The sequence below is a fragment of the Mercurialis annua genome, linkage group LG4, assembly GCF_937616625.2.
Source record: "Mercurialis annua linkage group LG4, ddMerAnnu1.2, whole genome shotgun sequence".
NCBI classification, from domain to species: Eukaryota; Viridiplantae; Streptophyta; class Magnoliopsida; order Malpighiales; family Euphorbiaceae; genus Mercurialis; species Mercurialis annua.
Window position 1 is genome coordinate 33279921 of NC_065573.1, and position 23731 is coordinate 33303651.

Genomic DNA, 23731 nt, shown 5'->3' on the forward strand with positions numbered 1-23731 from the left:
TAAACTAAATAATATTTAATATAATAACATGAATTTTACAATTGAAAATTTAACTTTTAGTAACCTCAAATTATAAATCAAATACTTAAATTTAATTAAGATAAAGTAAAATTACTATCCGTTGCGCGCGCGCGCGCGCACACACATATATGCAACGGACATTAATTCTTCTCTTAAAATTTTCACATTTGAAGGAGTAATTTAATTTTTTTGAGAGTTATATCGTCTCAATATATCTATTCAGTTCAGTTCATATTAATCGGAGTAGTGCCTCCGACGTCTAGCGGTGCCCGGTAAAAAACATAAAATGTGCCCTCCATGGGTAGTATTATTCTATTTTGGTGCATTAATTAGGTTGCTAAACTGGTGTACTTTCCGTCAGCAACAAGTCAATTACACATGAAGATTCAACAAAGAGCTAGCTAGCTGCATGGTGTGAACTTGTTTATTCCACGAAATTAGGTATTAGATTGATTTATGGAATATTATAGCATGCCTCATGAGTCATATGCAAGATAAATGAATGCAAATTTTAATGTACATAGAAAGTATTGAACGTACGAGTATAAGTACACATATATTTTAATCTTTAGAGAATTTCTTAGATCATCATCATCTAAAGTCACCATCTTTATAGATAAATCTGATTATTCAGACTTGTTTTTCATTGAGGAATAATTTATATTCATGAAGCATGCCCATCATATTCAGTTAGGATTAACATCCAAAGAACATAAATATTGCTATTTTATCATGTCATTTCACTAGGAGAAAAATAATCTTTAATAACATCAAATGTCATTATCAAAATTTAAAATTTACTAGTTAATCTTTTTAAAAATGATTAAAATGGTTGTATGTGTTGCCAAAATGTGATTTTTTATAATGATTCTATTACTAGTTCATTGTTGCTTATCGTTCTATAGAAAAACATTAAAATTAGTAATTACAAATATTAATAACCATAAGAAATTATTGTAGGAAATATTACAATATTAGCTATTGTTTAGTATGTAACATAAATTATTCATTTTTTTTACTTTATAATGAATACGTCAAAGTGAGTAAAAAAATATTTTTACAATGAAAGATTATTTTCTTTTACAATAAAATTACACTATGTTAATTTTAATATTTACAAAATGGAATTCTTAACTTTTTTCTTCTTCAACCACATTATTTGTTGTTGTGAAATAGTTATATTAAAAAATGACACAAATTATAGGTCGTTGAAAAAAAAAGAAATGTTATGATGACTTTATTAGTCGTCGTAAAGTAATTTATGTCTCATATAGGTGGAAAAAAATTACAAATTCACAAAAATTAAAAAATTAAAAAATTACAGTTAATTTGTAATATCATTCTTATATTGTACGATCATTGTGTTAAATAATTATTTATTATTGAAAGGACCTACGTGTTTTTAGGAGTTTGTGGCCCATATAATAGACTGACATTATATATATGATATGTCATATTTATAACAAGTCAATGGACATTTGTAAAAAAAATTTGCTCTCTCTTCTCTCTAAAAAAACTCTTCTCATCTTCATCTTGGGAGAAGGTGATTTTTTTATTTTAATCGGAAATCACCTCCTCTCCACCCATGAATAATAAATAATCTATAGTTTTTGATTTTTTTCATTCGTTTTCTTATGTCAAAAACTAGGAATACGAATTAAAAAAAATCTTGCTAGAATCCTTTATTATCCCTCATTTTCAATAAAATCTCTTTGATATAAAATCTGTATGTCCGTTATGGATTTTATCTTTTCTTGAAAGAATTTTTTATGGTTATATGTTTATTTTGTGGAATTGATCAATAATCTTTAGGGATTGTTCGGGTTTTAGAATCAATTTCTTGTAAATCTAAGATTTGTCTCTAGATTCCAAAAATCCTAATGATGATTGGAAATACTAAGTTCCAACGGATCAAGCGGGTCATGTGTGTGGCCTGTCTATAGAAAAAAAGGGCAAATTCTAGCACATACTCCAACGGAACTCTTGTTTCTAGCTCGATCAAAATATACGGAATATATATCTAGATTTGTCGTTGCTTCAATTTATTTATTGCTAGTATTTTGTTTTATTTATTAGTATTTTATATCAAAAATTGAAAAATCATATATTACTCTTGTTATATGAGCTTCTTTATCATAATTTAATATTCGTCAATGAATTCTATCTTTGAAAAAAAACATGGACATTTATAATAGAGAATTTTTTACTTATTTTTTTCGAATTATTTATCATATACATTGATTATTTCATTGTTAATGGTCTACTATTTTCAAATCCTAAAGCGAGATGGGCGACCTTAGACATCTAAGCTACCTGACTTTTTGTTTCAACTTTCACCTTAAAGACTAAGACCATGTTTGGTTATAAGGAATAGAATAATTCTTCTATGTGGAATGAAGTAGCTATTCTTTACTTTTTAAGAGTAGTTATTCCACAAAAATATAAAATAGCAATTCCATAAAGTTACCATTGATAGACTACGATCGCCATTACTCATTCTTCAAAATGAGGGATCATCGAGCCACTCAAACGGAGAAATACACTATATGTGATTGACCCATGAATAAACCGTGCTCTCAGGTGAAAGGTTAATACATTTCCAAACACTATGCTCTAAACATTATCCATTTTTCCTTACAATATATGCATGAATTTTTCGGACCATTTACACCGTGATGAGTTCACTTATTTGTAATACACTCGGAAGATTCATAGTTAACATCCATGAATCAAACATAACCTTAAAACTTACAGTGAGAATGCATTTCAAACAAATATGTGATCTATGACTTGAGACATAGACAACAATAGAAAATGAACAGTTGAGTTTTCTAAATGTAAATTCCTTGACCAAAATGTGAAACAGAATGAGTCCGCCATTACCAATTGCTCATCAATTGTTGCATATATGGTTGAAGACACAGCTGTGCACAACACTCTGTATTAAAAGTCTGACAAGAAATATTCCACAGCAATTTTCACACACAAACCTTAATAATTCTAAAAATCATCAGAATCCATTAATTAACAGTCAAAAAGTAATCAAATAAGTTCAATTTGCAATTTTACACCAACTAAATTATAACAAAAGAAAACGATAAAAAATTTCAAAACCTAAGCTTAGAAAAGAACCACCTGTTTTTACCAGTCTTGAACCGCTCTTCGAATCTGTTCTTGATTTCTTTAGCAGCAGTGACCTTCTTGTCCTTAGAAGCCAAAGCATCAGGGTTCACAACGTCTTTCAAATCAACGTCCAGAGTGTATCTCGTCGGCATCAAATGGCTATAATTAACCGTTCTGATAAAAGCTTTCACTCTTGATTTCTTTGCTGTTTTCTTTGCCGAGTCTTTCTTGATGACCTTCGCTGGGTACTTCGAAATTCCGGCAACCAAACAGTGACCGTAGGGTCTGTCGCGGGTTCCGTCATCGAATGATCGGACGATCACTGCTTTCCGGCCAGCGTAACGGCCTTGCAGGAGGATTACCGCCTTGTTTGGTTTCAAGAATTTCACCATTTTTTTTTATTTTGGATTCTGGAGAAAGAGAGTGCGGGAGTGACGGCTTGGGGAGGTGACTGAATAAAAAGGAGGGTTAGGGTTTTATTTTCTTAAGTAATGGGCTTATAGATAATACAGAGAAACAATTTGCTTTGTGAAATGTGTGGGTTTTGTATGGGCCAATTGAACTATTGGCCCATCAGCATACAGATTCAAAGCCCACTATGTCATATCAAAGATGAAGACCAGGGGTGTAGTCGAGTTCGAGCTCGACTCGACTCTGAAGCTAAAAACTCGGTTTAGACTCGATCAAATTTTATTTTACGAGCTCGAATTCGAACTTGGTAAAATAAATAAGGCTCAAATGAGACTCGATTTGACTTGACTATCTGTATCCTTGTTTAGAAATTCAATTTAATGTAAAAACGAAAAAAATTATTGCAAATCTATATAAATATTAAGGGTAAAAAGATAAATTAGTTAAAGTTTAATTAGATTCGTAAGCTCATTGAGTTAAATATTTGAAATTCGAATTTGACTTAATTATTAACTCAAGTAGCTCGAACGCAACTCAATATGAATCGAGTTCGAATCAAATCTCTAATAGCTCGCGAGTTGGCTCGCCTTGTTACACCCTAGAGTTTGCAATTTGTAACGGCCATACTAACGAACTACCGAAGGTTAAAGAAAGTGGATTACAATTTACAATTAGCACAGCATTAAAGTAAGAAAAAAGGAACAGGTCTGGTCTGTCTGTTCTGGGTGTCAGAGAAATCTGTTCCCAACTCCAAAGGGTGTCTAAATTTAGATTTTAGTCTGAAACCTAGTCGTTACATCCTTGATTTCTTCAAAATTTCACTCACTTTCCGGCTAAAAGTTTTCATCTTTGGTAATTCTATTTTTACCCTTTGTAATCTATTGCAAAGCTAAGCTAGATATTTGCTCCCTGTATGTGTTATTCTTTTTAAAAGTTGTAATTGTGCTGTTTTGATATTGTAATTAAGTTAAATGATTTTTTGAATTGTGTTCGCTGATCGGCTGTGATGAAACAGGAAGGTGGGAATTTTGAAGAGATGTGTCATCAGAATTGTTGTGTGCATTTATCTGCCGATGAAACAGTTGCAGCTGAAGAAAGTCTTTTAATTTATTGCAAACCTGTTGAACTTTATAATATTCTTCACTCTCGGGCTCAATCCAATGTAAAATTCTCTCTTATTTGTTTTATTTGTTTCTGCAATTTACTGTTTTTCAGTGTTTAGCTTTACTTGTTATATCTGATGCAGTTGAGTTCTTCTTTCTTTTTCTTAATGGTATAGCCTGCATTTCTTCGAAGATGTTTGCGTTACAAAATGAAAGCAAGCCGTAAAAGAAGGTAAGAGCTTAATCTATTGGCATTAAGATGTTATTAATTCTCATGTCATACTTTATTTTATTTTCCACTGCTAGATGTCATTATTTTCCTGTACTTTTGGTTGCAATTAGCATTAAGATTGATACTTAGTGGAGTCACCAATTTTTCTTAAAATGGCTTTCTTTGACTCATAAAGACGTTGATGAATTGTAAACACTTATCAATTTGTTATTTACTGCTCTACGGCTTAGTCATTGACCTTGTTGCCTTGATATAGGTTGGCAGCTGGAGTTGTGATTTTCAACTACAGAGATTACAACAACAAACTACAAAAAACTGAAGGTATCGTTGTTTTGTGGGGTGGGGTTATTTGTGTAACTAGAGAATAGGGTTGGAGGGGATCAATGCTCTATATTATCTACTATATTATTAGTTTTTTGTTGACAGTTTTTTGTTTGACATGTGAATTATGTCATTGTATTCGTTATCTGTTTAGAACCCTTTGTTATCCATGGAATCCTAATGCGCACAACACAATTTGATTGGTGTTTCTATTTTAAACTGTGTTTATTCCTTCTGTTGATGCTTATTACCATGATTTTTTTGTCTTAGCTTAAAAGATTGATGCTTAGCATTTTGAATACTAGAGTAATACATAAGGTGATGGCATGCTCATCCAATTTTACTCTTTAGATGAACTCAATTTACCTCAGGTGGTTATTATATTTGTTGGAAAAATAATTATCATATGTGAGAAATTTTGTTTTTAGTACTCCTGTGAAATTGGGTACATGAAAATTGGATCATCACTTGATGTCCTCTATTTTCGTCTTGTTGCTTGTCAACTGAAAGAACATGTTTCTGTTTCAATCATGCTCAAGAGCCTACTGAACTAAAAAAATTCACATTCATTAAGTTGTTTCTTGCCTCATCTTTTGTGGATCCAATATTTGATAAGCTCATCTATCGGCTTGTGCCTTGAAGTGTTTTCTTGGACTTGGATTTGCAAGTTAGCATTGTTGGAGTGGGGCATATGCATTCATTGCACCTCACATTAACAAATTGAGGATTCTGTTGTGACCCCAAGTTGTTCATGCTGTCTGATGGTAAGCCAAGACTTGGGATTATTTTAAACTATTGGCATCTTTAGCCTATGCAGAATCTTCTTTCATCACTTAAAATGGATATTCTCTTTTATTTTTTGAGAAATATATTTCTATTTTAGTTGTAGCAGCTTTTTCAAATTCCTGTTAATATATGGCTGAACAACATATTGATACAATTAGTGGAATAAATTTGTCATTTTATGCATGTGTATGTAATTAATTAATATTTTTATAATATGTTGTTAAATTTACTTTTATGGAGTTGTTAACAATTGGTTGCACTTCCTTAATTTGCAGTCACGGAGGACTTCTCTTGTCCATTTTGCTTGATGATGTGTTTGAGTTTTAAGGTGGGTTCTCTATTTGAGATAAATGTTTAATATCTGTGGTTACTGATTTCTAACTCGTTATCATGAAATATAAGATATTTGCTGTTGATAAAGTACCCAAAGTTATGAGATCCTTACAACAGTTATGAACTTTTAGAATTTCATTGGCAACAATGTGAATAAATATAAATTAAACTTTTTTATTGCTGAAATTATTGATTATCCATCCCCTTGGGTGCTGTTAAATGAGTTTTTAATAATATATGTACATACACTTCGAATTATTTATAGATACCCATAATGAGCATTTTCACTTTTGTTTACAGGGTTTACGGTATCATTTATGCTCTTCACATGATCTATTGAACTTCGAGTTCTGGGTTGGTAATAATAGTTCACAACTTTCAGTGTATTCAATGCTTCTCGAAATATTAATCTAGAAATATGTATTTTGTAGGTAAATGAAGAGTACCAAGCAGTGAATGTCTCTGTGAAAATTGATAGATTGTTATCAGAGGTATTCACCCTGGACATATTTGGCTAGTGTTGTTTTTTGCTTTAATTGCAGAAAGATAGATATAAAGCAACAGAAATTGAACTACAAAGTTGGTAAACAAATTTCTACTTGTAATTTTCACAAATAGTTTCTTTCTTCTCGAGGAACCCATTAAATTTTGAATCAAATAAAATGGCCAAGTGCCAACCTTCTGCAAGCAAGTTAAATGTAGATGATTTATAATTTATCCTTTTAAGATACGCCGACTATATTTCTGCTATTCTACAAGCAAAATTTAGCTCAACTAACCGCTACACTCTTCGTAATGTTTTTGTTTTCAATTAGTCCAATATTCTGGTTGGCTATTTCTCCTTCCGTCTCATTTTTTTTAAAACAAATTGGACCTCCAAGTTTGATAGAATTGTGCATAAATTTTTCTTATGGATATATATATATCTGATCAATATATACAGACTATTGCAGATGGTGTAGAGCAAAGGCAGCAATCATTCTTCTTCTGGTAGGATTCAAATCTCTATGTTTAACTTTATATTCTGATCAATATTCATCTTTCTGTCAGTAAAAGGTAAGAACTCAAATTGTTAATTAATTTTCTTAAAAGCTCTAGGTCTCGAAGACGCAAATCAAGAAATCATGATCAAAATATGAAACAAGTTTCTGTACAGTTCTTGGAGTTGGAAAGCATAAATGAGGAATTTTTGAGGAAGGACGATGGTAATATTTCTGCTTAGATAGCATTGTTGTTCTTATCATTACTTTACCACTTTTTAGATTTAGTACTTACTACTTAGAATACTAAAAAATGTTAAATTTCATTTTTACAAATATAGTACTTTTCCCTCTTTCCATTGTTCAATTGCTAAAATTCCCGGATGCAAATGTAAATTTTAACTTGTTTAATCGTGTTTTTCTGTATGGAGGACTACGATTTTAGTTAATATTATAGACGTTTCATATTTCATTGATAGTCATCTGTTCGATGTTGTGTCCTGTATTGATGTCTTAGATGTTCTAATTTGTATAGGTGAGAATGGTTTCAAGTCATCTTCCAGTGAAAAAGATATGCATAATTCGATGCATGGAGCAGAAAACTATAGTCCTGAGAATCCTAACGCAACAGAGTTGATAGAGCGTGTAGCGTCAAGTTCTAATATCTTAGGTTTTTCAATTGCGAAGATTCAATCTCCTGTGGACTCTGAATGTGCTGTTAAATCACAATGTGGAAACGGTACATCACTCCCTACTGGTGTCCATATTGCAAAAGCAAGGAGGTTAACAGTGGACCGGGTAGACCCTAGAAAGTATGTTAGCCATAGTTATTTTTCTGCCTTTCATAAATTAAATAACTACAATGATAAGTTTGTCAGTTTTTGGGGATGTTAATTGATTTCCTCTTTGTAATTTTTTTTTCAGCCGTGCACTCCTACAAAAACGGCAGTTCTATCACTCTCACAGAGTTCAGGTGATTAATTAACATTAGTCCTATTAGAGTATATATTTCTGCAGCTATTTTTTTTAATTTGTTCTTTTCCAATTCTTTCCTGCATGATCTTAAGTCTTTGGTGGGATTAACTTGAACATGTATGTTTTTATGAGAAATGAGAATCTCACTTATAATTATGTGTTCACTTGTGAAATTGCGTGGTTGATGATTGATATCATTTTTGTATGTCTAACATTTTTCTATCATCTTCCTGTCTTATTTAAGTCTTATTCTTTTAGGTCTCTAAAAAGTGTAATGCGTGCTATTTTCAATCTTTCGTTTGCGAATATGACTCCTAAAACCAATTTTTAAATTGCTTGGCCTATATTAGTCTATATATATTTGTGAGGTACATTGCACAACAACCTGAATTTTATGCGTTTGTTGACATTTCCAACCCGTGTTTTTGGTTGTTCTTACATTTATTTTGATGTGATCTTAGAGTACTCTTTAGATTTAGCTTCTGAAGGTATAAGCTTATAACCGTTTATTTCACAGTTAGTTTGTGTTGACTTCAACCCAGTAAAATCAATTGTGAATTTGGTTGGAACTTGTAGAAAACTCTTTTTGAGGACAAAATTAAGAATGCTCATGCATATTGTTTAATAGAGCAATTGAGAATTGGGTACCAAGGCTCGTAATTTTTATAAAAGTGGTCGTTGTCGGTTAAGTAGAGGGCACTTTACCCAAAACAAGATAATTTTGTTAGAAGACATGGCCGATATTTCTCTCTATTGGTGCATATTGATAGTAGCAGAAAACTAAACATCAGTTCTTACTTCTTACCAAATGAATTCCCGTCTGAACGTTGCGGTGCAAGTGAAGCTCTCATTGTTGCTTAAATTTTCTATTCACAATTTGTTAATTGGTATCCTTAAGCCCTTCTAGAGGCTTTAGAAGTTACTGCTATTACATAACTTGTGCTGTGTGCTTTTCCTTCTTTTCATCATTTACCAATATATATCTTTGTACTTAAAGCCTATGGCACTTGAAGAAGTACTAGAGGATCGAGACAGTGAAGATGAAGTTGATGATGACATTGCAGATTTTGAAGATAGACGGGTATGTTTATTATTTCTTATTATTTTTTTCTTGATTTTAGAAATGGAATTTCTTTTCCTGAATCGTTATGATTCAAAAATAGCACTATGGAATGTTAACAAAGAAATTGCGCTTCTGGATACTCAGGTTGGATTTATTGAAATTTAACTCGGCACTGAACTGTTAGTTTAATGTTTTGTAGATGCTCGATGATTTTGTGGATGTTAGCAAAGACGAGAAGCAGCTTATGCATCTCTGGAACTCATTTGTGAGAAAGCAAAGGTAAATCATTCTTGCCAATTGCTAACTGTTTTCTTTTCCTATTCTTTATCACAATTTTTTTTCTCTTGATTTTTTTTTTCACTTTGACTATAAAGTGATATTGAGATAGATTTATTTTTTAAACGCTGCAGAGTGCTGGCAGATGGTCATGTTTCGTGGGCGTGTGAAGCATTCTCAAAATTTCATGGACAGGAGCTGGTTCGATCCCCTGCTTTGTTTTGGTAATTTTCCTGAATGATCTTCTTGTGACCTTGTCTTTTGTTCGGCGTTTTGTTTCTGTTAAATGTTTTTCATTTAATTCAAGTGGAGTCGGTCGCAATAGAAGTACCACTTCTGTCAGCTAATGAACAGCGGTTCCACATTCTATTTTCGTGCAACATAATTAACAAGTTCGTCCACTTTTACACAATAATTACACCAAGTTACTGATTGATGTTGCATGCTAATTTGCAATCACTGGTGATTCATTCCATGATGACTTGAGTAAATGTAATGTAATACTAAAAATCTATTTCGTTTAGGTTTCTTTATAGAAGCAAATTATTAGCTTCCGTAAGAGTCATGTTAATTGCTTAATACTTTCATCAATAGGAAAACGAATTCAAAGACTCTGCTTTTACAAGCTTGTTATTTGTTCTAAGCTAAGTTGCACGGGAATAAGGAAACGGAAAATCTGAAACGAGAAATGTGAAATGATATTTTGTACAACAATAGATTATGAATATAAAGTCTCTGAACTTCAGAATCATTTCTGAAAAGGGAGTGAAACACCGAAACATAGGATCGAACAAGTTTTCCTGCAAATATAGATTCCAAAGAAAGTGATTCTAATTGAGTTTAGAATTTATATCTATTACTAATTCATCAAAATATCTATGGACAGGTGTTGGAGATTATTCATGATAAAGCTGTGGAACCATGGTCTTCTTGATGCAAGCACAATGAACAACTGTAATATAATTCTTGAAAGATGTCGAGATGAGGTATCTGGCGCTATGAAAACTGAAAGAGGAGACGATTAGTGACGTAACAAGTTATCGGTGACGGAACCATTCAATGCACACCCCTAGACCCTAGTCTTAACCTATTCTTTGTTCACTCCTTATCATATTGAGCCATTGTATATTGGCATTGTTTGCTTGTACATTGAAAGGGCATTTGAGCTCCATTTCTGCTGTTGTAATTTCATTCATCCCAAGTGGTTGAAAACACAATTTTTCTAGAAAAAGTTTCCTGATTATGAAAAGAAAATCATTAATTAGGATTTTCCCCATTACAGTTCGCTACCCTAACATTATTTCCTGGCAATTCGCAAGACATTTAGCCTCTTATATGAGGGTGCTTATGGTACATCATTTAAGAAAATTAGGTATATTTAATGTTTTTTCTTAAAATATCATTAAATATTATGTTATAAAGAAAGGTAAATTTCATTCTGCACTATAATTCATGTATTTATATCAGTCTTACCTCAAAATTGAATAATTAATAAAGATATTGTAATTATTTGTTACTTAACTAACATTACTGAACTTCATGTTAAAATCATAACTAATTTTATTCTGCACTATAAGTCATGTATTTATGTCTTACCTCAAAATTGAATAATTAATAAAGGTATTTTGAATAATTTGTTACTTAACTAACATCACCAAACTAGGATGTGTAAAATTTTAATCAAAGTGATTAATCGAATTGAAAAACTAATTTTTTTTAGTTTGGTTCGATTCTGAAAAATAAATACTAATTTAGTTCACTTTTGATATAACCTGAATCAAAAGATCAATGTGCTAATTAATTTGGTCCTATTAGGAATATTTATAAATTTGATTTGGTTTGATTCAAAAAATTAAAATTTTAGTTTAAAATTTAAATCACTACACCTGCAGTTATAATGGTTTTATTTAAAAAATTGAAATTTGAGTTTAAAATTTAAATGAACAAAGGGTCAACGCGTCCCCTGAATTTGTAACACGGGGTCATCTAACCTAATTTATACTTTTTTGAGCAACTAACCCCAAAACTCTTCATTTTTGGGTCAAATAACCCCATAATTGTATTTTTAAAACACGTAAAATACAAATCGGAAGTGAGTGATGTAAAAGAGTAATTAATTATTTCCCTAATTATTGCGATATAATTATCCTAAATCTATTTTTTGAAATAAAAATATAAATTATGGGGTTATTTGACCAAAAAATGAAGAGTTTTGGGGTTAATTGCTCAAAAAAGTATAAATTGGATAGATGAACCCGTGTCACAAGTTCAGGGGGCGCGTTGGCCCTTTATTCAAATTTAAATCACTACACCTGCAGTTGCCGTATATAGTTTTACACCCATAACTAAACGACATGTCGGGCGTCTTCTCGAACTCTTTGCTCAGTCATACACAGGACAGTAATTAAGCTATTGGCGGAACCAAATCCGGTAAGTCGCTGCTCATTGCTTATAGTAATTTCATATTTTTTTGGCATCCACGAAAATCAGAAAAGGCAAATAAGAAAAAAAGGTTATTTGTTAAAAGTTAGGATGTCTATGTTTTTTTTGTTGACTGATTGATGGATTTTAGGTAATGGTTCAAAATTATAATATTTGATCTAAAAATGCATTAAAACTTATTATATTTTTGTTTAATTGAGTTTGTGATTTTAAGTTGGATGCTGTGTAGTGGTGAGTAAGCATCATAAGTAATTTCTTAGATCTTTTCATTTGATTTTCTGTTAGCTAACAATGTTTCAATGGAGTTATCTTAAGCTATGTATTTTAGTTTTCTACTTATGATATTGTATGCAGCAGATCAATTATGCTAATAAGTATATTATGATGGTTTTATCCAGTTCAAGAAGCTGAAGCTGGAGATTTGTTTTCCTTCGCCAGCCGCCATGCTTTATCGCTTCGTCATTGTGCTCTACAGTCTCCGCTTCATTATGAGTATCTCAACTCTCTGTTACGGAGACATGTCAGTATATTTATGAATCACTTTTCCATGTGTTTCTTTTTATTGGAAGAGCAATTGATTTATTTTCATTTGATGATCTTGCAGGAGTAAAGAAAAAGTATTGACAGTCGGGGAGGAACTGTGGAAGGAAACACTTCAATTACAAATGGGTTCTCGCATGTATCAATTGCGAGGGCTGAAACCATATACTTGGTATGAAGTGAAGATATCATATCCAGCTTCTGTATGTAGTTTCATGTCATTTGATTTATCACGTGTTGCGTCATTCTATGTGTAACTAACTTGCTGATTCGTCTTGCAAGTTGAGAACAGATACCTGCTAGTTTTTCCATACAACTAAAGAAAGAGGATTTTGACTTGGGAATTGAAGGAAATAGGAGGCTACTTAACACTGAAAAGTTAATTTTTAAGACCGACAGTCTTGTTAGTGATCAGGTTGGAATTTTCTGCTGAATTCGTTTACGCAGTTGATCTTGGTTTGAACCGGATAAGATTTGAAGTTCTGTATATTTTGTTTGTTTTCTACTTCTTAGAGTAAATTATATGTATTGGTGACCGTGGAGCCTGAGGGGTTTGTTGCAATACCACACGTAACAGAGAGACAGGACATTATATTTAACATAGGTACGGAATTCATAAATATTTTATGCAGATATTGTCTATTTGGTTTTGCTAATCTGCTTCCCATTTTAAATTATTTTTAATACTATTAATTTCATCATATACAATCACCTGCTGCTTAGTAAACCTTTCTACTTCTAGCACGATAGTTTGGGGCAACAACTGTATGTATAGTTGTATATATTGCTTAATCATCTTTGCATAAATATTTATTGGTGTAGTGATTGGTATCACACGATAGCATGTTTAAAACTTAGAATTTTGGGGACTAAACTTGCATTGGGGAAGATCTCAGGGACTGATTTCCCTCCGCTTGCTTACATGTAGACCTCAGTTGTCTTTATAATTATTCAGTATGACAAATATGAAATACTATAATATTACTGGAATATTTGGTATTGGTATGAACAGTCAGTTCCGAGATATTTTTGTGTAATCTGCATGTCTTGTTTTGTGTCATCTCACAAAACCGTTGATGGTTTGACATGATATTGTACTTTCCTTTTATATTCGCGTCTCCCGTGGTCAGATATAGTTCAGCTTTAGTTTATCAATAATTCTAATATCTTGTTTTATGGTCTAATTATAGTGATTTATATGACAGTTTGTGATGAGCTGTTATTGGGCATCCCCCATAAGGCTTGGTGGGTAGCAATCCTGGTATTGCTATGTCTTGGATTTGCATTTATCATTCCCAGTTTTCTTCCCTCATATTTACTCCTAAGGAATGGAAGCTCCCAGTTATTAAATCAGAATATCCTCAAAGATTCTTGAGAAGAATACCTGAGATTCACAGCATCCTTTTTGTCCTATGTTGCACGGAAAACGGAAAATGGCAAAACAATATCTTTTACAAGACTAAGTTATAAATTTAAAGTTTTAGAGTTTCATAAGTAATTCCGGAAATGGAAATGGAACTCCGAACTAGAATCCGACAAGTCGCATTTGACAGTTGACACGAATCTCCAGCTACAAAGTGCTTGGAAACAAATTGCATTTTGCAGTTTTTGTAAATCTAAAAGGTGTTGGGTCCAAATGTTAGAAAGCTGCAACATTAAGAAATGAACTTCAGTAATCTGGTATTCATTTGAAGGACTCTCTCATGTACATCCAGACTTAATGTACTGTCATTTTAACTTAGTTTATCTGCTATTCTTTTAATGGTTTCATTTCTCTAATTGCTATGCAAAACTTATCTATTACTGTATTCCGTTTTTAGGGGTGTGCAGAAACCGGAACCAGACTAATTCGGTTAGGTTCGATTCTCAGTTTGATATTATACAAAAAAATCAATTGTTGTTTGTTTGTTTCAATTCGGTTTGGGAAGTAAATGTTTGTAGATCATTAATGGTTCAAATCAAACAAAAAAGATGAACCCAATTGAAAAAGATTAACTGAATCAATTGGTTCATTTTGAAACTGATTTAATTGTTATAAAATCCATTTGATTCGATTTTGATACATTTTAAAAAAAAAATTGGTTCAGTTTGATTTAAATCGAATGCACACCCTTATTTCATATAAAGCATTTGTGTTTGGTGAAATAAAAGTGACATGAACTGCCAACATCAAATTAAGAGCTGTTAATATGTCTAATCAATCGGTTAGATCTATCGTTCAATAACACTGATCTCACTGCCTCACCATTTGCAGAAACAAGAGGAACAAAGTTCCAATAGAATATGCATTTCGTACTCTATTTTCAGCTGAGGATACTATAAAGCTGTTTTCTTGAGCCCACAAGCCCTTTTTAATCGGCCCACTCAGATAGTTGCATTTTACTAACATATTAAAAAAATAGCGCCAAAACGTACCGCTACATTTTCAAAGTTTCAGAGAGAGATTTTGAGGTACACATTTCTATTCATTTTGAAGAAATAGACATAAAAAAACTACCCATTTCTTTATCAATTAATACCTTATTTTCTTTTTCCAATTCTGGATGCTTAGTTGGTCGAGCTCGCTTTCAAGTCCATCCGGTAAGTAGAAAGTAATGTTATTTTTTCTCAATATTCATGTAATGGGTATGTTAGAATTTATCAATGAACTAAGGTGATTTTTTTGTTTGGTGTTATCGCAGAACCTCCTGATGTAGGGAACTGGTTTTCTAGCTACAAGTATGAATCTTTTGTGCTGGATACTTATGATGATGCTCTCAAAGGTTGCGCCTTCAAAGAATGTAATGGCAATGAAGACGGCGAAAATGAGGGCTTTGGCCCTAACACGAGAAACAGTGAAGAAGAAGGAAATTTGGGTGAATTCGGAAAAATTAATGGCGGTAGTAGTGAACATAAGCTAGAAGATTTAAGCAAGGTACTTTCTTTCAATTAAACGCAAAGGCATGTGTTCTTAGTTCTTATTGTGCTTTTTTTTCAGTTAAATTTTTATTCTGTATGTGCTGTGATATTTTTTTGTCGCCATTCATTTCTTTCATTCTTGTTGATATGTTACGGGTAAACATAAAAGTTTCTGATGTCTTACATATTCTATTTCGTTCTACAGATGCCAGATTCTGCTCATTCTCTACCGGTCCTTTCTGGTTAGTACCAATGCTTCAAAATTGTCTACATGTTGTGAAACTTTAGTTTCCATGTGGATGTTATGATCTTCAACCTTTGTTTGATCAATTCAACTGTAGAATTCATTTTAAATTATTTGCCATAAGATATGTGCACATAAACAGAAACATTGAAATGAAAAACAGTAAACGACACATCTTAGAAAGCTAAAACATAATACATGTAACATCTTGCTGCACTGCACCATAAGCATGATTGATTCTACAAACCTTAAAATACGCTATTAAATGAGTTTGTAATTAGACCAGACACATTCATATTTATTTTCAAATGAATTCAACCAAATTTACGGAATTCATTTAAACCAAAAATGTCATAGAAGTTCTGCAGGTTTACAGTTTTTCATTTCCTTGCTTATTCCAATAATGAAAGAGAGAAATGAGTTTTGCTTTAGGATGCATTAAACTTGTATTTTTATTTGCCTTTCAGAAGAGCCTCCTCATGCCAGAAACTGGTTTTCAAGCTATGTTTATGAATCTCCTTTACTGGATACACTTGGCGATCTTAAAGGATCAGTTGCTGGAGAAAGTGAATATAAGAAAGAAGGTTTTGCTTCTGAGGAAAGCGAACTAGTAAAGGAAGGGAATCTCGAGGAGTCTAGGAATTCTTGGAGCAGCAATGAACTAGTAGATTTTGGTGATGGTAATATGTGCACAAATGTGTTTGCCAATCCGATTGAAAACCCGTCTCTGAACAAGCCTTTAAGTGAGGTGTTGCTTTTGCTTTATCCATCTTTCTGTCTGATTCTAGCGTGTTTTTTATTCTTATGGAATAAATTATGCTAATGACTGAGCGATTTCATTCCTTTCGCAATTTTCTTCAATAGAAAGGGGTTGCAATTGACAGTTTTTTGTATTGCAGATACCTGACTCTTCAAATTCATTTTCGAATCTGTCTGGTTAGTAATTCTTCTATGACTTCAATCAATAACATTTTCAGTTTAGTATTCTTTTTTGAAATTTAGAGGACTTGATCTTCATGTTTTTTTTTTCCCACCATTTTTTGAATTTTCCTGTTCTATCAGAGCCACCAGACATTAAAAACTGGTTCTTTAGCTATGCATATGAGTCTCCGGAGAGCAATGTATTTGCTGATAAAGAATCTGAAAGTGAAGAAGATGATTCTGCTAATCAACAGGACAACAAAGCCAAATGCAAATCTGGACAAACCGGAACTTCAGATGAAATAGCTTTTGATGAGACATTAAAATCAAATGGAAGTTTGAAGTTTAACAGGTCTTTACGAGATGAGGAGGAAAACAATTCCATGGATGAGGTGATTTTTTTTCCTTGTCTTGATTTTATGATGGAAACGTTTTTTTTCAACTATCTTGCACATAAATAGAAAGTTGAAATGGAAAAGGCTATGAAAACAGCAAAATGATATTTTTACAGGAATATATTGTGAATATAAAGTTTTTGCGAAGTTTCTGAAGTGTTTTTCTGATAAGTTTTCGTGCAATATAGATTTTCCGCATCAGACAATTTCGGATTTTGCTAGGACATTCTGTTTTTATCTTATAATAAGCCATCTTTTCATTCTGACAACCTTCCAAATAATAGGGCAATAAGGCTCCTCCAGCTAGAATATCTACACCAAAGTCGATTACTTGGAATTTAAAAAGTACTTCTCCGACAGAAGATGTTTTACCGCCAGTTTCCGAAGAATCAGTGAGAAAATCACACTGTGGAAGCAATGGCAAGGAGAATCAGGGAATAGAAGTTGCAGGAAATGGTTTTGTGACGACAAAGAAGAATCGAGGGAGAGAAAATGATGAGAATTCTATGCCAAAGCCACATAAGATTCTATCAGAATGTTCAACAAAGAACACGAAAAAAGCATCGGATGGAAAGGATGCCATGAAACGAAAGGTTTTGTCGGAACGAACGAATTTTGAAGCCGAATGCAATGATGTGACAGGGAAATGGAAATGTCCTCAGAAGAGTAAACCAAATACTGGACCTCCTTTGAAGCAGCTTCGACTTGAAAGATGGGTTCATAGGCTGTAAAAGCTTCAGTAGAAACAAAAATTAGTAAAATTGTTTCAATGTACTGTATTTTGAACTTCATAAACAAATATTTGTTCTAAACTCTACGCAGCAATCTGCTTTTTTAATGATAAAAGATAATACAATTAGTTGTCTTATAATCAGAAATAAACCTCAATAGACAAGAAGTTTCGAAAACAAATTAATGAGCTTTTTTTTTTGAAATAAATTTTATTAATAAAAAACTGATTAATCAGTTAGTATATAATTATAACCAAGCTAATCAATTATCTCTCTCTAAAAAACTCTCTCTCCCTTCTCTCTAAAAACCTCTCATCAAAACTTTGTGCTTGAGGGGGTGGTTTTCCGGTCTCTTGGCCGGAAAACCATCTCCTCCATTTTTTGACTTCTTATTTCTTTACTTTTCTACCCTTTTATTCAATAAATCCTTCCCTTTAGAGCTTTTTTATGGTTGAATTAATTTTTTAGGATGGTTTTTCTTGTTGCATGTCGGATTTTTTGGATTATTTCAAAGATCTTTAGTGTTTGTTGGAGCTTTATTTTCAAACTTTGATGATCCAAGAAGTTTTGATGTGGGTATGATGTTTGTTTGTTCTATCTTTATTGAGACTTGTTAAAGATGCGGATGAAGGTAGGGAGCAAGCGAGTTCAAAGGCGAAATCGGACAAGTTCATGGATCTAACCCCGCTCTCTTGAAAAATTCAAGTGCTAGGTTTAGCGGATTCCGGCTTAGATTATACTTTTTCGATTATTTTTTGCTTGTTTTCTATAAGCTTCATATGTATTTTTGATTTTGTCTTTGGTTTGCATTTTGAAAGTTCATATGGTTAGATCTTGTTAATATGACTTTCATCAATTTGTAAACTTGATCCTATCTATTTAATTCATAGTTTTGGAAAAAAAAAATCAGTTAGTATATAAAATTTGATAACCGGAAAAACCCGCCTCAACCAATTAGATAAATTAAAATAGTCATTAATGAGCTTTTAATTATTATTTATTTACAATAAACAAAAATTAATTTTTTTTATCATTCAATTTTTCATGACTAATCACTATTGGTTAGTTTGTTGTAAGAATGACATTACGCAACGATTATATTATATAATTTTTCTAAATTAAGACATTAAATTTAATCTCTATTATGAATGTTATCCCATATAATAATTATGTCAAATCATTTTTATAACAAGCCAGTATTTGAGAGAGAGAATCTTTGATTATTTTTATATTATTTTATCATTAAATATAGCGCATATCCATTATCGCCACTCCAGGTTAAAAAGGTGTTAACTTTTCAATTCCCAGAAGAATTAAATCCCCAAAACACAGAAAATATGGGTACTTTCAATACCCTTACACAATCTTTAAGCCACCACTACTTGAAAAAGTCCAAAGTTCACAACTTTCATCAGCTATTTGATCTGGGCAAACTAATAGTTTCTTCAGAGACTTCGTACACTAAAATTGATTACAGTTTTCATCAATTCCAGAGCAGAAGAACCCTAATCCTACAAACTGTGTCGTCTGAATCAGTGAAGTTAAAGAAGCTTGCTGACTCTGATTCTGGTAAGACAGTTAAAATTGTGTATGTATGTGTGTTAGAATGAAAATTCCCACTTAGGAAATTTGACTGCGAGGTTAAAAAAAAGTGAAAATTTATGACATTTGATTAACAGGAATTGTGGAGGTGAATTTGGATAGACCAGAAAGTAAAAATGCTATTGGGAAGGAGATGCTGAGAGGGTTAAGGAATATTTTTGAGACAATTAATAGAGATGATTCTGCTAAGGTTGTTATGATTTGCAGCTCTGTTCCTAAAGTCTTTTGTGCAGGTGCTGATTTGAAGGTATTGCATTCATTTTGTCGTATTTCTAGTTTTCAATTGGTTGCTATAGAAAGATTGCATAGGGTGTTAGTTATTGATTCATTAGTAGTGGGCTCTTGGAGACATTTTTTTTTTTTGATGAATTGGAGACATTTTCTTGCATAAATTATATGCAGGCCTTCATTAATATGCTTTGAATCCTTTGATATTCATTTTTAAACTTATAAGGTTATGTTCTAAGTAGCACGAGCACTTCATTCAATCAAACCTTTTCCGTTACGGAAACGTTTCAGAGACGCAACTTCATTTCTAGCATAGGAAACCTGAAAATAACACTATTTCACAGTAACTGTGTCCAAGTGTCTTGTTTTCCCGTATTTAGTGTGTGTGCTACATAGGTTGTGTTTCAAGTGGAATTATCAATTTTTGGTTTTCTTTATACACTCAATTGGTGCAATTTTGGTTCAATTCAGATGGTCAAGGAACTTAAGAGTTCTATTGCAAATTTGTATTGCTCTTCTGCATCGATATAAAGGATGTAGCCATCAAAAGAGGGGATCTGAATCCATTTTTTTAAAGGCTTCATTAATTTTGAGAATTTCACTTAAATTTTTTGTGTTGAGGCTTGTCATGAATTTTTTTGTCTGCCAAGGCATCTATATTCTTGTAAATTATGACACAGCCTTTATAATATTCTCTATCGGATGTACTTATTCACAGTGGTTTGTAATATGCTTGACAGCTCTACGTTTGATTGGATTGGCAGGAGCGTAAGACGATGACTCCATCAGAAGTGCAATTTTTTGTCAACTCTCTGCGGTCCACATTCTCATTTATAGAGGTGGGTTTGCAATTTGTTCACAATGTTTCTAATAGCTCTGTTGTTAAAGCCGTAACTGAAACAATTGAATGCATGGGGCTTTTTACTTATATGCTTAAAATAATTGTTTTATAGTGTGATGTTTTATATTTAATTCCTTCAGAATGCATATGTAGATCGAATAAATAAGTGATCAACTGGGTATATATCCGTATTCAATCGTTGGTTTACGTAAATATTGGATCAACTATGTGTATTGAGCATTCACTTGGGGCTAATATTACCATATAATGCTCTGTTTATACATACGTTTCTCTTGAAATTCCATTTTACAGGAACTCCGTATTCCTACTGTCGCTGTTATTGAAGGAGCAGCTCTCGGTGGTGGACTTGAAATGGCTTTATCATGTGATCTTCGGATATGCGGTATGGTTTCATCATTTATGATAGATGATCGCCTGATATAAAATATTGTTAAAGTTGTGATTTATTAATGATTCAGGAGAAGATGCAGTATTGGGCTTGCCGGAAACAGGACTTGCTATAGTTCCTGGGTGCGTTTCTAAATTTGTTTTGTATTTGTTGTTAGTTATTTGCGATTGTTGATTCTCTATTTTCTTGAAATTTATCCTCTTCGTTCAAATGCACATACCATGTTTATCTTCCGCTTTTTATTAAAAGAATTTTCTTTGGTATAATACTGCTTACAACCGACAAATATAGACCTACCAGTATTTAGAAGCATATTCACTATTTTTTAGCACTTTATTGAACTTTTCTGTGTTTGAAAACTTTCGTTGTTTTTGTTTGAACTTATTTGTTGCAAGATTCTGCGGCCTCTTATTGAATTCTGTGTCTGAACAGGGCAGGTGGGACACAACGGCTTCCTAGATTGGTTGGAAAATCTGTGGCAAAGGAGCTAATATTTACCGGGCGAAAGATTGGTGGAAGAGAGGCTATGTCAATCGGTATCTTAAACAGCTTAGCATCTCATTTGTTGTTCCTTTAACTCTTTGTTTAGCAATGAAAATATAGATTGCTGCAGGTCTTGTTAATTACTCTGTGCCTCCCGGTGAGGCTCGTTTAAAGGCTCTTGAAGTTGCAAGGGAAATCAATCAGAAGGTACGTAACTAGGCATCTATTTATTGTGCGCAGAAAAAGAGGTTGCTATTTTTGATGAAATAATGCTAATGCTTCTGCATTTTCTGGATTAGCAGTTTACATGTTTGATTAGTTCTTTATTGTACACTCGTACGACTTGCATGAATTATTTTATGGACTTCTGTTCATATCGCCTTTTGAGCTAAAATATAACCTCATCAACTGAAGATTTCTTCAAAACTTGTATTAGACTGTAGAGCGGGAGAATTGTCTATGTAGATTTTGTCCACTGCACCATACGTGGACAGCCATTTAAATTGTCACACATCATTAAGTGACTGGAAACTCTAATTAATTACATCATATTATTGACATTATTTAATGATCTGTTATAATTTCATCGACTCTGTTCATAAAAAACGTAGTAGGCAAAGTTTATGTCGAGAAAACAATGATTTTGCATTCAACTGATCCACTTTCAAACTAAAATGTATCCTGACAGGGTCCGGTAGCCATAAAGATGGCGAAAAAAGCAATTAATGAGGGACTGGATGTAGACATGGCTTCGGCTATGGATTTGGAAGAAGAATGTTACGAACAGCTCTTGCACACAAAAGATCGCTTGGAAGGCTTGGCGGCGTTTGCTGAGAAGCGGAAACCAAAATATAAAGGGGAGTAAACAGAAAAAGAACTACACTAACAAGCAGTCATATCTTGTAAAAATTGTAGAGAAGCAGATGCTAAGAAACAAGCTGGTGACCAATTTCAAGTCCAATGACTAACAATATTTGCTCTCAAGAGGAATCGTCACGTAAGATAAGATTCAGCTTTGTCTATAAAAAATATCAGTTATTAGTTTGGATCGGTTTTGTTAATTAAAAAGCTTCACAAAGATACAACACAATAACAAAACATGTAGCTTTCACTTTTCAACTCTTTCGAGTATACTGAACCATCCTTGCTCTGAGAGTTAAAACAGTCAAAAGACGGGGGAAACAGAACAGCACAACAAACACGAACTTATATTGTATATGCAGATCGTTTTAATGGAAAAGATTATAAACAATGAAACTTGAAAGAAAAAATAGACAAAACTTTGTTCATTTTGGCATTGTCTTTGTAAGTTGTGTGTCTCTTCTTGATATGTATGTTTCATATTCCTGAAATGGCAGTGAAAGGCTAATCTTAACTCATATTCTAGTCATAGACTAGGATCAGCTTGTCATTCTTTTCTTTAATCTATTTAGTCATAGTGATATGATTGCTGTATTTTACCTTTTTTTCATTACAACGAACGGGTGGATGTTCGAACCTTGAACTTTCAGACTTGAAATTTCAGTCAGTAATTTCAACTGACAGATTAAAAACTTCAAACAGCATATTGTTTAGGCCTCTACAAGTTGAGTTACCTTAATGTTCGATTTTCCCCTAAAATGGATTTTTGATTTAACCTATTTAACTAAAAGAACTGCAAAATCAAAAACTGTTGGACCGGTTAAACCATAAAAGTCACCCAATCTTTATTTACTAGATAAAGTGTGATCTTTTTACTAGTTTTTCAATCTATATGTTAGTCCCTTATCTCAGTTTCTGGAGTTCAATGAATACATAATCACATGAACATTATAATATATTGTCATCATAGGACAGGCATGTAGCTGCTGTATGATCTGTTTGATTGTTCAGAAAATTAGAATGTCTTCTATATTCTACAATGTTTTGCATACATTAAAAAACTTGTATTTTTTTGGAACTATCTAATTTCTGCATATGAAATTAAGCTGAATATAGGAACCAATTTGACAATGAACTTTTCCTTTTTCATATCCGGAAGTTAGCGAACGATTCATTGATTCATATGAAAATAACACTTCATTGAGTTGAACTAGAACATGAACATTAGCTTATTTAGTTATTAAAATTGAAGTCTTTTACATTATTGCTTATAACTCACTGTGTATAAAAGTTGAAAGTTGAGTTTCAGATCATTGTGATGCAAATCTGTCATATTCAGTATTAGACTCAGCAGCAGCAACTCTATCCTTCATCTAGCCGTCTAAGTGCTAAGCTTTCCGTGGAGAACATATATCTTATGCCATCAAGCTATATTACACGAATTGTCAAATTCTATGTTTCGGCATTTCATTTTTTATTTTCCAAATATGCCCCTAAATCTCAAAAACTTTA

The 23731-nt window shown here is 32.6% G+C and overlaps 5 protein-coding genes across 10 annotated transcripts; 4 read left to right on the plus strand and 1 right to left on the minus strand.

Moving 5' to 3' along the window:
* Positions 1 to 2996: 2996 nt before the first annotated feature.
* LOC126676486 (60S ribosomal protein L27-like) lies at positions 2997 to 3612 on the minus strand. The gene has a single exon (XM_050370705.2). The coding sequence runs from the start codon at positions 3534 to 3536 to the stop codon at positions 3129 to 3131; it is 408 nt and encodes a 135-aa protein (XP_050226662.1). The 5' UTR covers positions 3537 to 3612; the 3' UTR covers positions 2997 to 3128.
* A 499-nt stretch (positions 3613 to 4111) lies between these two features.
* On the plus strand, positions 4112 to 10900 carry LOC126678989 (polycomb group protein EMBRYONIC FLOWER 2-like). 5 transcript variants are annotated; one of them, XM_050373926.2, is made up of 15 exons: positions 4112 to 4407; positions 4571 to 4717; positions 4835 to 4890; positions 5147 to 5211; positions 6273 to 6325; positions 6631 to 6684; positions 6762 to 6821; positions 7274 to 7320; positions 7429 to 7535; positions 7846 to 8122; positions 8235 to 8283; positions 9283 to 9366; positions 9548 to 9627; positions 9759 to 9848; positions 10511 to 10900. In XM_050373926.2, exons 2-15 carry the CDS (start codon positions 4592 to 4594, stop codon positions 10647 to 10649), a joined length of 1287 nt encoding a protein of 428 aa, XP_050229883.1. In that variant the 5' UTR covers positions 4112 to 4407; positions 4571 to 4591; the 3' UTR covers positions 10650 to 10900. The 5 variants fall into 5 exon arrangements, with proteins under 5 accessions (XP_050229883.1, XP_050229882.1, XP_050229881.1 ...); XM_050373925.2 differs by having other exon boundaries at positions 4113 to 4407; positions 4575 to 4717; positions 7423 to 7535; XM_050373924.2 differs by having other exon boundaries at positions 4114 to 4407; positions 7423 to 7535.
* Positions 10901 to 11925: 1025 nt separating this feature from the next.
* Positions 11926 to 14368, plus strand: LOC126679500 (uncharacterized). 2 transcript variants are annotated; one of them, XM_050374539.2, is made up of 6 exons: positions 11926 to 12054; positions 12465 to 12586; positions 12671 to 12809; positions 12899 to 13021; positions 13120 to 13210; positions 13812 to 14368. In XM_050374539.2, exons 2-6 carry the CDS (start codon positions 12510 to 12512, stop codon positions 13979 to 13981), a joined length of 600 nt encoding a protein of 199 aa, XP_050230496.1. In that variant the 5' UTR covers positions 11926 to 12054; positions 12465 to 12509; the 3' UTR covers positions 13982 to 14368. The 2 variants fall into 2 exon arrangements, with proteins under 2 accessions (XP_050230496.1, XP_050230497.1); XM_050374540.2 differs by lacking the exon at positions 11926 to 12054 and adding an exon at positions 12097 to 12196.
* A 634-nt stretch (positions 14369 to 15002) lies between these two features.
* Positions 15003 to 17876, plus strand: LOC126679499 (uncharacterized). The gene is made up of 8 exons (XM_050374538.2): positions 15003 to 15057; positions 15158 to 15186; positions 15288 to 15520; positions 15710 to 15746; positions 16216 to 16496; positions 16648 to 16684; positions 16811 to 17061; positions 17349 to 17876. Exons 4-8 carry the CDS (start codon positions 15710 to 15712, stop codon positions 17793 to 17795), a joined length of 1053 nt encoding a protein of 350 aa, XP_050230495.1. The 5' UTR covers positions 15003 to 15057; positions 15158 to 15186; positions 15288 to 15520; the 3' UTR covers positions 17796 to 17876.
* Positions 17877 to 19050: 1174 nt separating this feature from the next.
* On the plus strand, positions 19051 to 22737 carry LOC126679511 (probable enoyl-CoA hydratase 2, mitochondrial). The gene is made up of 8 exons (XM_050374558.2): positions 19051 to 19364; positions 19475 to 19644; positions 20390 to 20464; positions 20779 to 20869; positions 20946 to 20997; positions 21308 to 21411; positions 21489 to 21565; positions 22047 to 22737. Exons 1-8 carry the CDS (start codon positions 19133 to 19135, stop codon positions 22221 to 22223), a joined length of 978 nt encoding a protein of 325 aa, XP_050230515.1. The 5' UTR covers positions 19051 to 19132; the 3' UTR covers positions 22224 to 22737.
* The last annotated feature ends 994 nt before the right edge of the window (positions 22738 to 23731 follow it).